General features: G+C 40.5%; 1 protein-coding gene across 1 annotated transcript; it reads left to right on the forward strand.

Annotated features, from left to right (window-relative positions):
- Positions 1-1,004: 1,004 nt before the first annotated feature.
- Positions 1,005-11,632, forward strand: LOC109909636 (V-type proton ATPase 116 kDa subunit a). The gene is made up of 18 exons (XM_031795306.1): positions 1,005-1,030; positions 1,305-1,428; positions 1,547-1,659; positions 1,824-1,950; positions 2,098-2,180; positions 2,266-2,359; positions 4,671-4,883; positions 5,009-5,159; positions 5,857-5,990; positions 6,205-6,365; positions 6,458-6,551; positions 6,926-7,044; positions 7,426-7,633; positions 7,945-8,049; positions 8,228-8,305; positions 9,325-9,442; positions 10,022-10,193; positions 10,413-11,632. The coding sequence occupies exons 1-18, from the start codon at positions 1,005-1,007 to the stop codon at positions 10,495-10,497; spliced, it is 2,205 nt and encodes a 734-aa protein (XP_031651166.1). The 3' UTR covers positions 10,498-11,632.
- Positions 11,633-13,703: the final 2,071 nt, after the last annotated feature.

Raw genomic sequence — 13,703 nt, forward strand, 5'->3', positions numbered from 1 at the left:
AGCTGAGTTTAGATCTGTACATGAGAACTTCAACCCAGAGCTATTCAGTTTGGTTACAGTACTTAGTTCAGTGTGAGTTTTTGATTTCAATTGAAGGTAAACACTTCACACAGAATATGAGAAAATAGTTTACACTGAAATCATTATTTAAACTGCAACCGAGGCTACTAACACCTAACAAATGTCAACCAATTTAAGTATATATTTTCATATGTTTTAGCTAAATCCTGGAACAGTCGCCTTTCAGCGCCGATTTGTGAAGGAGGTGAAGAAATGTGAGGAGATGGAGAGAATTCTTCGTAAGTATGTGTTTTTTAAAGGAAGATTTAAATAGGACCCTGGACAAATGCCCCTTCTAAATAAATACCTAGAACATCCCCTCTATAAACATTGGGCTCATTTCTACTAGGGTTCTTGGAAAATGAGGTTGTCAAATCAAACATCCCCATCCCAGCAGACTTTACCAGTGAGACAATACCTGTTCCACGAGATGTTCTGGATTTAGAGGTAAGGTGCTTGCTCTCATAGTTGGTCGGCTTCTTTCCCAGCCGTGTCATCATTAGTTTGGATGTAACTAGTTTATACCAAGTTAAGCCAATGACAACCATTTAATACAATAAACTCATTTTGCAATCCCCCTTTCTCCATGTATGTTAAAGTCTAGCTTGATTCGTGTTATGATATGGGTGGAAGGTTAGTGTTAGGACATAGACAAACACACTACCAGGATGCACTTAAACACTCCATCCCCAGGTGGCAGCAGCAACCAGGTCACGGTCTGTGCTCTACCAGGAACCCTTGATAAGCACTACAGGTGGTGCCAATCAGGATTGATTGGCAATGTGTGACGAGAGGCCTCTCGGCTTGTTTGGAGTTGTTTTGTGTTGGTTATCCTCTTTAGTTTAGGCATGCCTCTTTGTAGTTTTCTTTTTGTATATATATTTACTTTGGGTCACCACTTTGAACGGATACTGATCTGCTTGGACTGGCCGATGATGGGAGTCATGGCTGAGCTGGCCCTGAACCTGAGGTAAGGTCTTCTGGGCACAAGCACTGAACACCTGGTCGCATATGCTTATGTCTCACATTTATGCACACATCAAATCAGGTTACAGACCATGTAGCTAGGCCTAAGACCCCTAGACATAATGAGTGCGGCAAACCCAGTAGGCTAGTTATTGGTTTTCGTAAAAATGTGTTTGATGTTAATGTAACTTGTTTATACCAAGTTAGTCCAATGACTACCGTTTAATACAATAAACTCATGTTGGGATCCCCTTTTCTCCATGTATGTTACAGTCTAGATTTGATAAACTGGAGCAAGAGCTGAAGGAGATCAACTCAAACCGAGACACCCTCAGGCAGAACTTCACTCAACTAATGGAGATCAACCATCTCCTGCAGATGACTGATGACTTTTTTGAGGAGGTAAATGACTGACTGCATTTGACTTATGTCCTCCTAACAAATACTGGGATGGAAAGAAGAATATCATAAAAGAATGATAGCATAAACAGTCCTGTTTCTTCTCATGTTGTGCCTATAGGCTGAGTCCCAGCTCTCCATCTCTGAGCTTCCTTCTGAAGAGTCGGTGTACACTTCCAGGGTGACATGCCGACGCACCAGTTATACCAGCACCAACGGACCACTGAAACTTGGGTGAATTATTAGCCTAATGTTACTAGTCAGGCTAACCACACAAAAAAACACTGGAATTGGTTTAAAGTAGGGGCCACTACCATTTTCAGGTTGCTATCAGGTTGTAGAGAAATCTGATAACCAAGTAAAGTATTTGATGCCTTCCTCTTCTATCTCCATGACAGGTTTGTTGCAGGAGTCATCAAGCATGAACGTTTCCCTGCCTTCGAAAAGATCCTGTGGCGACTGTTTCATGGAAACTTTGTCCTCCGTCATGCTGAAATCAAGCCCCATGAGGAGGAGAACATGGCTGTAAGGAAATGGTTCACCTATAAGCACATCTTCAAACATGAGGATCTCCTATATTTAAAGGCAAACAACCATTAAACAAAAAGGTTGTTCATTAGCTTATAATTGCAGATGCTTGTTGAGTAAACACACATTGTTTAATGCTCACAGGAGGATCCAGTGAAGAAGGATGTGTTCGTAGTATTTGTCCAAGGAGACCAGATCAGAGGAAAGATCAGAAAGCTATGTGATGGGTGAGTGAAAATATCCCTTGAGTATGTCAAAAGCCTTGAAAATAAGTAAATTAGCCAAAAATATTAATATTATGTTCTACTTCAGGTTTCATGCCAGCATGTATCCATGTCCCAACAATGCGTATGCAAGAAAGGAAATGAGAACAAACGTCAACACACGCATTGAAGACCTTCGATTGGTAAAAGTTCCTTATAGAGCACTTTGACAATGAGGCTGCTCCCGAGCGGCACAGAGGTCTAAGGCACTGCATCTCAGTGCTAGAGGCATCACTACAGACCCTGGTTCGATTCCAGGCTGTATCACAACGGCGGTGATTGAGAGTCCCATAGGGCAGCACACAATTGGCCCAGCGTCGCCCGGGTTAGGGTTTGGCCGGGGTAGGCCATCATTATAAATAAAAAGTTGTTCTTAACTGACTTGCCTAGTTAAATGAAGGTACTCATGCTAATACATACAGTTGAAGTCGGAAGTTTACATACACTTAGGTTGGAGTCATTAAAACTCGCTTTTCAACCACTCCACAAATTTCTTCATCTACTTTGTGCCTGACACAAGTAATTTTTCCAACAATTGTTTACAGACATATTATTTCACTTATAAGTCACAGTATCACAATTCCAGTGGGTCAGGAGTTTACATACACTAAGTTGACTGTGCCTTTGAACTGCTTGGATTCCAGAAAATGATGTCATGGCTTTAGAAGCTTCTGATAGGCTAATTCATATAATTTGAGTCAATTGGAGGTGTACCTGTGGATGTATTTCAAGGTCTACTTTCAAACTTAGTGTCTCTTTGCTTGACATCATGGGGAAATCAAAAGAAATCAACCAACACCTCAGAAAAAACATTGTAGACCTCCACCAGTCTGGTTCATCCTTGGGAGCAATTTCCAAATGCCTGAATGTACCACGTTCATCTGTACAAACAACAATAGCATAAACACCATGGGACCACGCAGCCGTCAAAAGTTCTGTCTCCTAGAGATTAAAGTACTTTGTTGCGAAAAGTGCAAATCAATCCTAGAACAACAGCAAAGTACCTTGTGAAGATGCTGGAGGAAACGGGTACAAAAGTATCTCTATCCACAGTAAAACAAGTCCTCTATCAACATAAACTGAAAGGCCGCTCAGCAAGGAAGAAGCCACTGCTCCAAAACCGCCATAAAAAAGCCAGACTACGGTTTGCAACTACACATGGGGACAAAGATTGTACTTTTTGGAGAAATGTCCACTGGTCTGATGAAACAAAAATAGAACTGTTTGGCCATAAGGACCATTGTTATGTTTGGAGGAAAAAGGGGGAGGCTTGCAAGCCGAAGAACTCCATCCCAACCGTGAAGCACGGGGGTGGCAGCATCATGTTTTGTGGGTGCTTTGCTGCAGGAGGGACTGGTGCACTTCACAAAATAGATGGCATCATGAAAGAGGAAAATTATGAGAGAGGAAAATTATGTGGATATATTGAAGCAACATCTCAAGACATCAGTCAGAAAGTTAAGGCTCATTCGCAAATGGGTCTTCCAAATGGACAATGACCCCAAGCATACTTCCAAAGTTGTGGCAAAATGGCTTAAGGACAACAAAGTTAAGGTATTGGAGTGGCCATCACAAAGCCCTGACCTCAATCTTATGGAAAATATGTGGGCAGAACTGAAAAAAGTGTGCGAGCAAAGAGGCCTACAAACTTGACTCAGTTACACCAGCTCTGTCCGGAGGAATGGGCCAAAATTAACACAACTTATTGTGGAAGGCTACCCAAAATGTTTGACCCAAGTTAAACAATTTAAAGGCCAAGCTATTAATTGAGTGTATGTAAACGTCCGACCCACTGGGAATGTGATGAAAGAAATAAAACTGAAATAAATAATTCTCTCTGTCACGAATACCACCGAAGGTGTCTCACCTTCCTGCTCGGGTGGCGCTCGTCGGTCGTCGCTGCCGGTCTATTAGCTGCCACCGATCCCTTTTTCCTTTTCGTTTGTTTTTGTCTAATTGTTTTCACCTGTTCCTTGTTGTTTGTTTTGGGTTTTCGCTGTCCAGTGTTTGTAACTAGGTTTTGGGTTTGTTTAGCGCCAGTGTTTTAGGGCATTCACCCATGTTTGGACCTGTTACATTTTGAAGGACATTAAAGTGTTTTCCCCGTTCACTTCGCTCTCTGCATTTGACTCCTCACTCATCACTCTCTACTATTAATCTGACATTTCACATTCATAAAGTGGTGATTCTAACTGACCTAAGACAGATAATTTTTACTCGGATTAAATGTCAGGAATAGTGAAAAACTGAGTTTAAATGTATTTGGCTAAGGTGTATGTAAACTTCCGACTTCAACTGTACATTATATGTCAGTAATATGTCAGGACTTTTGCTATCCTGCTTTAATTAGTCCTAATGTAATGTCACAGATGGAAGTAGAACAATATTTAAGAGGTTAGAGGGATGGAAGAAAACAAAACACTTCTTTCTTTCTGGTCATTCATCTTCTGTCAGGTCCTGAAGAGGACGGAGGAGTTCCGTGAGACTACCCTGACTGCAGCAGCAGCCAACCTCCAGGAGTGGGCCTCTAAAGTAAAGAAGATGAAGGCCATCTATTACACATTGAACCTGTGTAACATAGACATCACACAGAAGCTGATTGTTGCTGAGATTTGGTGTCCAGTGTCTGACTTAAACTCTGTGCACACTGCACTGATACATGGATCAGTAAGTCTCCCAAACTTGCTTAAATTACTAAGCATTCAGGGTGTGAACATGCAGATTTTTCTAAATGAACTGTGTGTGCTTATCTTTCTGTGTGTATCTGTGTGTTGGTGCTTTTTTAACATTAGGAGCAGAGCGGCTCCAGTCTTAGCCCCGTCGTGAACAGAATCCAAACCCAGCAGACACCCCCAACATTCAACAGGGTTAACTCCTTTACCTCAGGTTTCCAGAGCATTATTGATGCCTATGGGGTCGGCAACTATCAGGAAATAAACCCAGGTAACAACACCACTATCTCCTGTGTGCGCTTGATTTACATTGGAGTGTGCAGTTTGGGGACTTCCATTTGATCACCCTGTGTCAGGAGAACATTCCCGCAATGCTGGAACTGTAACACCTGTAGTGTATTTGAGGATTAAAAGGCTTCTGAAGTTTGTAATTCCATATAGAAATTTCAGACTTGATTTTCCTTCATGAAAAATGTTTCTACCTCTACAAACATTTTCATTCGTTACAATCCACATTTCCTGTTGCTGTAGGATTATTTTCCTGCTGTAGCAAACTGGTTCAAATGAAGATCCTATGTGTGTATTTAGAAGTATTTGACTTTAAAAAAAATTTTTTTTATTTAATTAGGCAAGTCAGTTAAGAACAAATTCTTATTTACAATGACGGCCGGCCCAGGCCAAACCCTCCATTAACCCGGACGACACTGGGCCAATTGTGTGCCTCCCTATGGGACTCCCGATCACGGCCGGTTGTGATACAGCCTGGGATTAAACCCGGTCTGTAGTGATGCCTCTAGCACTGTAATGCAGTGCCTTAGACCGCTGCGCCACTCAGGATCCCTTAATGACATAATGTGACTGACCCAGATCTGATTAGTCTATGTTTGTTTCCTTTTTTAGTCCCTCCAAAGTCATTTTGGCAGTCATCACAACTATTGAAATCCTGTTGGAATGTGATATCTTTTCAGCTCCATACACCATGGTGACCTTCCCCTTCCTGTTTGCGGTCATGTTTGGAGACTGTGGTCACGGTCTCGTCATGACTCTGCTCGCTTTATGGTTGATCCTACACCAAGAACACTTCAGGAAGCTGAAGAACGAGGTATGAAAAGCACTCTGTCAGAGGATGGCCTGAGCCCTGAGGATGAATAGTATATGTCAAGTCAATTATGTTGTTTAAGTGCTACTAGTGAAAAGTCAACTTTTGAAGCTGTAAAAGTGATGTTGTAAAAAAAACATGTGTTACAACGACACTAACATTGAAAGACAATGCGGTGTGTTGTTTTGACTGTAACGTTAGTTACCCGTCCCTGCAGCTGATTGACATGCTGGTGGATGGACGCTACATTATATTCCTGATGGGCCTCTTCTCCATATACACTGGCCTCATCTACAACGACTGCTTCTCCAAGTCCTTCAACGTCTTTGGATCGTCGTGGAGCGTCCGACCCATGTTCCATCCACACGGACCGTGGACGTGAGTCTCCTCCTTTAGTAAAGCTGTAATAGTATTGTAACAAATGAGTTGGAATAAGAATGTAAATGGTTCGTTTTGTTCTTTCTCCCCAGTAATGACACGTTGCATGACTCTGGCCATCTTCATCTGGACCCCCTGGTGTCTGGAGTCTACTCTGGCAATCCCTACCCATTTGGTGTTGACCCGGTTAGTGTGTGCAAACTCTTCTAACCATCTAAACCCACATAGATTTGAGGACAAAGGGTCAAATATATTTATCTCTATTTACAGTCGTGAAAAAAAGTGAACAGCATTGTTTTCATTGTCATTATGTTACTGTTCATATCATGTCATGAAAAGTGCTTTTCTCTGCTACTCAGTAAGGTGGGCTTTCCTTCAATGTATTTTATTCTGCGTTTTGTTTCTTTTGTGCATTTTATTTTATTGTGTATTATAAATGCTTGAGTATTAAGTTATTAACCAGCTGGAATGCAGTTACTTAACTTCTTTAATTAAAGATGATCTTATATACAATGTAACCTGATCCAACTTTTTCTATTTCAAACTGATGTCTGATACAGATTTGGAATATTGCATCGAATAAGCTGTCGTTCCTGAACTCTTACAAGATGAAGATGTCTGTAATCATGGGAGTGGCCCACATGCTCTTTGGAGTCACTCTGAGTCTGGTGAACTACATGTAAGTAAAGGGCGTTCAAGACAGGAAGCGAAACTCGCCAAGCAGATTCCTATTTTCTCCGCCAGGTGTCTTTCACGAGCGCCACCGACTACTCCTCCTGGATTTAATTCCACCCCCCGCCTAGCTCCTTTGAAAGTGAATAGGAAACTCTGTCACCGCTTCCTGTTTGGCAAGCCCTTAATACTAACACAGAGGCAGGAATATCACTGTGATAATGACATGTGAGAGTAACAGGGTAATAAAGAAAAGTACATGTGTTTTTTCCAGGAGAACTACAGTACTTACAAAAACACTGTACAGCACTGTTTATGATAAACCAATACACCGTCACTTAAAATGTAGTGCCAACTGATTGCCTCCAAATGTATCATTTCATTGCAGATTCTTCAGAAACTTAAAGGATGTTGCGTTGCAGTTCATTCCAGAGGTGATTTTCATGCTGTCTCTGTTTGGATACCTGATCTTCCTCATCCTCTACAAGTGGTGTGTAGTGATGAAGTCTGAATCTGCTCCTAGCATTCTGCTCCTCTTCATCAACATGATGCTCTTTGACTACAGCTCTGAGGGTACTGTGCTTTACAGAACACAGGTACAATGGGTTTCTTCAATCTAAAATATCATGGGTTCTTAAAATATAATTTGCCGGTTCATTTCCCAGATTAGAACACATATACATACTCAAATGTATGCATTCACTGTACTTTAAGACCTTTGGATAGAATAATCTGCTAAGTGACATAATGTAATCATATTTTTGATCCAAGGACACAACAGAAATTATTTCAATTTAACGTATGCATTTGGACACAAAAATGCCCAGACGCAACATAAACCTCGCTATGCATTAAGTTCTAAGCAAAACCTGTAATTTTCTAATTTTTTTAACATTCTATTATACAGAAACCTGTGCAAATATTTCTGGTGGTTGTTGCTGTGCTTATGGTGCCTTGGCTACTGTTTGCCAAGCCCCTGCTCTTGTATAGAAAACACAAGCAATTAAAGCTGGTAAGTCAACTAGATTAGAATAATGCATTTTATAAGTAGACGTTTGTGATCAAAAGTATTGGATTGACAAGGCTGTTTTTATGTCAATGTGTACTCTGTAAGTAGACTGTTCCTGCCTTTATAACTGCCATTAAAATACATATTTTAATGAAACTTAATATAAAAATTATTCCAACAGAAGCCCTCAACAAACAAGCTTCCCATGCAGGTTTTTGGGATCTCCAACCAAGAGGCTTCAGATAACAGGAAAGAGAAGGTAAGTCACTGTTTATAAATGGTCAGAAAATATGTTCTGTAATTTATCATAGTTATGTGTTTATGCAAACGCCATTAAATGTTAAAAATACAACATTATTGTATTAAAGAGCAAAAATTTGAAATGTTGTAAATAATAAATTATATAACAAATAAAAAAGCCAGAATCTCAATTGGTGGCAATGAAATGGAACAAGTCACATCCACTAAATTCCTCTGAGTTCTAATGAATGAAAAGTTATCCTGGAAATATCATATTACATTTGTCTGCAGCAAAGTGATGAAATCTGTAGGTATCATCAGAAAGATTAGTGGTTTGGTTTATCAGGCTTGCTTCCTAACTCTATACTATAGCTTAATTTACCCATATCTCATTTACTGTAATATTAGGCCAGTACATATGCCTCCTTCCCAGACAAATTACTCATCATACAAAATACATGTGCAAGACTAGCCGCCTCCTCTAATTAATGTACACCAGTTATTAACTTTCATCTACAACTACTCATACCTCCCAGACAGTTTACCTTTCAATGGATTCTTCCAGGTTAATTCTGAAATCATCTATATAACACAAGACACTGCAATAACCTTCACCTTCCCAACTGCCGCACCTCAGAGTCAATTCTCTCAGACACAGAGGTACCATACTCTGGAATTCTTATCTTCACATTGCCGAAAGCTCATCATCCCTCAATAACTTCAAGCGAAGAAAGGGGGTCAGCCTGATGAACCAAACTACCCAATAATCCCCTCTATGTAGCCTAACTCTCTCTCTCTCACACACACACACACAGTGTTTCTTGTATACTGACTACATTATGTACAATTATAATTAATATGCTGTTTAACAAATTTCAAAAAACTTTTTTTTGTTGTACTTATATTTGTGATGTGGTTTTCATAACAGCACTTTTGGGCTTCCAACCTCACCTGCACACTGTTTTTACCAGGTTTTTATCTCTACCGTTTTGTCTTTCACTTTTCTTTGGTGTGAAAAAAGCCTTTGTCTCATTGCAGGTCAGTATGGCTGACATTTTCGTGTACCAGGGCATCCACACCATCGAGTACTGCCTTGGATGCATCTCCAACACAGCCTCCTACCTCCGCCTGTGGGCTCTCAGTCTAGCTCATGCTGGTAGTGTATTATTCTGCACAACACAATAACAGCTATATCCATGTGGCTGTTATGGTTATGACCTTGCCTCCCCTCGACTTTCTGATCCCCATAGTGAAAAGGATGACATAAGATTTTTTTTATTTTACCTTTATTTAACCAGGCAAGTCAGTTAAGAACACATTCTAATTTTCAATGATGGCCTAGGAACAGTGGGTTAACTGCCTGTTCAGGGGCAGAACGACAGATTTGTACCTTGTCAGCTTGGGGGTTTGAACTCGCAACCTACCGGTTACTAATCCAACGCTCTAACCACTAGGCTACGCTGCCGCGTAGATGGTGTATAGAGTAAACTTCAATAGCAATCATTCCAGGATTAAAAAAAAAAAAGTAGTTACATTTAAGTCATTCAGCAGATGCTCTTAAGTGCCCTGCTCAAGGGCCATTAACAGGCTATTCAACTAATCGGTTCAGGGATTCAAACCAGTGACCTTTCGGTTACTGGCCCAACGCTCCGAACTGCTTGGCTACCTGCCGTCACCTGTTATGTTCAAATTAATTTAACTGTATTCTATGTTCCTGTGCATGTTGTCTGTGTAGAGCTGTCTGAGGTGCTGTGGAAGATGGTTCTGCAGGTGGCTCTGAGGGTCACCTCGGGGATGGGTTCTGTTCTGCTGGCAGTGACCTTTGCTGCCTTCGCTGTCCTCACAGTCACCATTCTCCTGGTCATGGAGGGTCTCTCTGCCTTCCTCCACGCCCTACGGCTGCACTGGTAGGGACAAGCGACACAAACACACATGCATCTGCAAGCGCACACTCACACATACACACCTGATGTAGCCTTTGGATTCTGCAGCACTCCATCCACGTACAGACCTATAAGCTTATTGACACAACTGAAGCAGCAATTATGTAAAGAATATAACAAGTGAAGTACACTTGAATGATACTTCCAAAGGTTGTGATTTTCTGTCTCATTTGTCTTTTACAGGGTTGAATTCCAAAACAAGTTCTACAAAGGATCTGGGTACAAGTTCACACCGCTTTCCTTCAACAGGATGAGAGACATGCAGTGACTTCAGATAGAGAAACGTGTTATTGCTACGAGTCCGTTCTCATATTCATTTACTGTTTATGTTGATATGTCTTTGTGTTAGTCATTGATCACACTAATTTGTTTTCGGTATGTAGATCGTACTCTATAACTGTCGCCATGGAAGGAAAAATCGGTGCAAGCAAGGTGCAGCATTTGCCACAAGATGGCAGCACACAATTATTAGTCAGTCATGGTTCTAAAAGTAGGCTACATTCAACAACAGAAGAATTGTCAAAAGAACACAATAAATACAAGGAGATTTAGTTGAGCATCTACTTCCTAAAATGTCTTAAGAGTTTAATTAGATTAAAAAACAATGAACAATATTTAGATCCAACAATAGTGTACAAAACATTGAGGACACCTTTCTAATAATGAGTTGCACCATGCCCCTTTTTCCCTCAGAACAGCCTCAATTCGTCGGGGGAAATGGACTATACAAGCGTTCCACAGGGATGCTGGCCCATGTTGACTCCACTGCTTCCTACAGTTGTGTCAAGTTGGATGGATGTTCTCTGGGTGGTGGACCATTCTTGATACACATGGGGAAACTGTTGAGTGTGAAAAACCCAGCAGCGTTATAGTTCTTGACACAAACCGGTGGGCCTGGCACTTACTACCATACCCTGTTCAAAGGCACTTCAATATTTTTTCTTTCCCATTCACCCTCTGAATGGCACACACACACACACACACAATCTATGTCTCAATTGTCTCAAGGCTTAAAAATCCTTCTTTAACCTGTCTCATCTACACTGATTGAAGTGGAATTAACAAGTGATGTCAATAAGGGATCATAGCTTTCACATGGATTTACCTGGTCAGTCTATATCATTGGAAAGAGCAGGTGTCCTTAATGTTTTGTACACTCAGTTTATATCCGTGAAATGTATTGGGATAGAGCATGGAAATGTTATTCTGTTGTGATTGTCTGTAGGGATTATTCTTGTACATGCTTAGTGCATTGAAATTCAAATCCCAAACCAATCACTGTATCTGTTGCCTTGCAAGAGGTTTTATATTAATTTTAAAGAGTGTAATAATACTGTATGTCTTTGGGTTCAAGGGAAGTTGAACCCTATCCCTTCAGCTAAATAAATACTTTCTTGTATAAACTAATTGGTCCTAATAGGCCAAAGATTAAATTAGAGAGAGTGGATTTATCTATAGATTTGGTGAGTAGATGAGTTAGTTGTGGATGTGCTACATTTGATCAATATCTTGTCCACTTGAAAGAAAGAACTGTATCATTACCTAAACATTGACATTAGAATGCTCCCTTGAAGGAACCACCATGGAATGCAGACTAAATCTGCGGAGATATTTAGGCTAGTTGTTAAGGTAAAAACATTCCCGTGTGTAAAGCAGTGTAAAGAAACTTTCGCAGTGAAGAAAAACATAGTTTCAGCTCACTTCATTGCCTTTCAACCGTTTCAGGAAAGGAAAGGCGATTCCCTGGTTACCTTGAAGAATAACAGTTGACCTACATGGCCACTGAGATTACCAATAACAATCGTCATCTCCATAAAACATTTTAAAGAATCAAGTAGCACATTCATATTCATAGCTCAAAAAGGATGGTCACAACAAATACATTAACAACCATCTAAAGACGGACCAAGTGCATTCAGCTATCAGTGACAAAGTCTATAACACAGCTGTGAAACCATACTGGTCACAGTGGGTATCCTGGCCCTTTCCCATCCTTATGTATGCCACAGTTTATTCTAAGCATTGCAGTATTTGGCTGTGTTCCTTTGTCTTTGCAAAAAAGAGGAGGGTTGTGACTATGAAGGTGATTTCAGAGACTGACTGCACAAGCGCTTCAGATGTTTATTAGACATTTATAAATCATATTTTATTTCTATGGTACCAGGTGATCTTGTGCCAATACCTAGGACTTCTGTCAAAATGACTATAACACAAAGCTTATTATTATAACTACACAATATTAAGTGCTGAGGTCAGTTTCATCCATTTACAAGCAATGTTCCCTCTACTTTTTTTGGCCACTGAGCGAATGTCAGGTCTGCTGAGCGCAAACTTGAACATTGTGAAAATTCTGTGCAACTTCCGGCTCACGTTTACTGTGAACACTGAGGCTGTACCCGCTTTAAGTTACAGTTTTATTGTGAACACTGAGGCAGTACCTGCTTTAAGTTACAGTTTTACTGTGAACACTGAGGCTGTACCCGCTTTAAGTTACAGTTTTACTGTGAACACTGAGGCTGTACCCGCTTTAAGTTAGTTTTATTGTGAACACTGAGGCTGTACCCGCTTGTAGTTACAGTTTTACTGTGAACACTGAGGCAGTACCCGCTTTAAGTTACAGTTTTATTGTGAACACTGAGGCTGTACCCGCTTGAAGTTACAGTTTTACTGTGAACACTGAGGCAGTACCCGCTTTAAGTTACAGTTTTACTGTGAACACTGAGGCTGTACCCGCTTTAAGTTACAGTTTTACTGTGAACACTGAGGCTGTACCCGCTTTAAGTTACAGTTTTACTGTGAACACTGAGGCTGTACCCGCTTTAAGTTACAGTTTTAAAAGTGGCCAAGTAGGCTATTTTGTCTATTTGATCATAATGCAGCTCTACCAGAGTGGCCTACAATAAAAAAAACTATGGAGAAAAACTAATCTCATAACATTTTAACATGGACATAGCTGTTTTATCGTTCAGCCTGCAGTAGCAGCCAATGTGTGGTGTTCAATGTCGGCCGACATTCCATGAGACATTTGAGGAGAAAAAAACATGCAGGGCTTGACATGAACCTGTTTATCCGCTCGTCCTTCAGACAAGGTGACTGAAAATGTTTGATGCAAGAAACCACTTTACAAAATAAAATGTATTATTATTCCCATACCATTATTACAGAGAATCAGACAAATTATGCTATGCTCTGCCTATTGGCTACTTAGCGTATTCAAGACCGTCTCAAAATACAATACTGCCCCTTTAAGACAAAAAAAAGAAGCTCTTTACCTGTAACCAGACTGGCTTTTCAAAGATGTCTAGAAATATACATGTTTTGTAAATGGCATAGATCCATATAAGGCAATGGTCTATTTGCATATAGGCCTACTGCAGCTCTGATTGGTTATGGTGCACTGGTCTGTGTAGAATATGGGACTTAAGTCTTGCCTGTCAATGCAATAGTATTCTACTTCAATGTGCTCTGCTTACA

This window comes from Oncorhynchus kisutch, linkage group LG18 (assembly GCF_002021735.2).
Source record: "Oncorhynchus kisutch isolate 150728-3 linkage group LG18, Okis_V2, whole genome shotgun sequence".
Classification (NCBI taxonomy): domain Eukaryota; kingdom Metazoa; phylum Chordata; class Actinopteri; order Salmoniformes; family Salmonidae; genus Oncorhynchus; species Oncorhynchus kisutch.

Bases quoted from the DNA above. Each gene is read 5' to 3' on its own strand.
- LOC109909636 (XM_031795306.1), top strand. From the start codon at position 1,005: ATGGCTGAGCTGGCCCTGAACCTGAG. The intron at 2,360-4,670 runs GTAAAAGTTCCT...ATCTTCTGTCAG, and splicing joins GCATTGAAGACCTTCGATTG to GTCCTGAAGAGGACGGAGGA. The intron at 4,884-5,008 runs GTAAGTCTCCCA...TTTTAACATTAG, and splicing joins CTGCACTGATACATGGATCA to GAGCAGAGCGGCTCCAGTCT.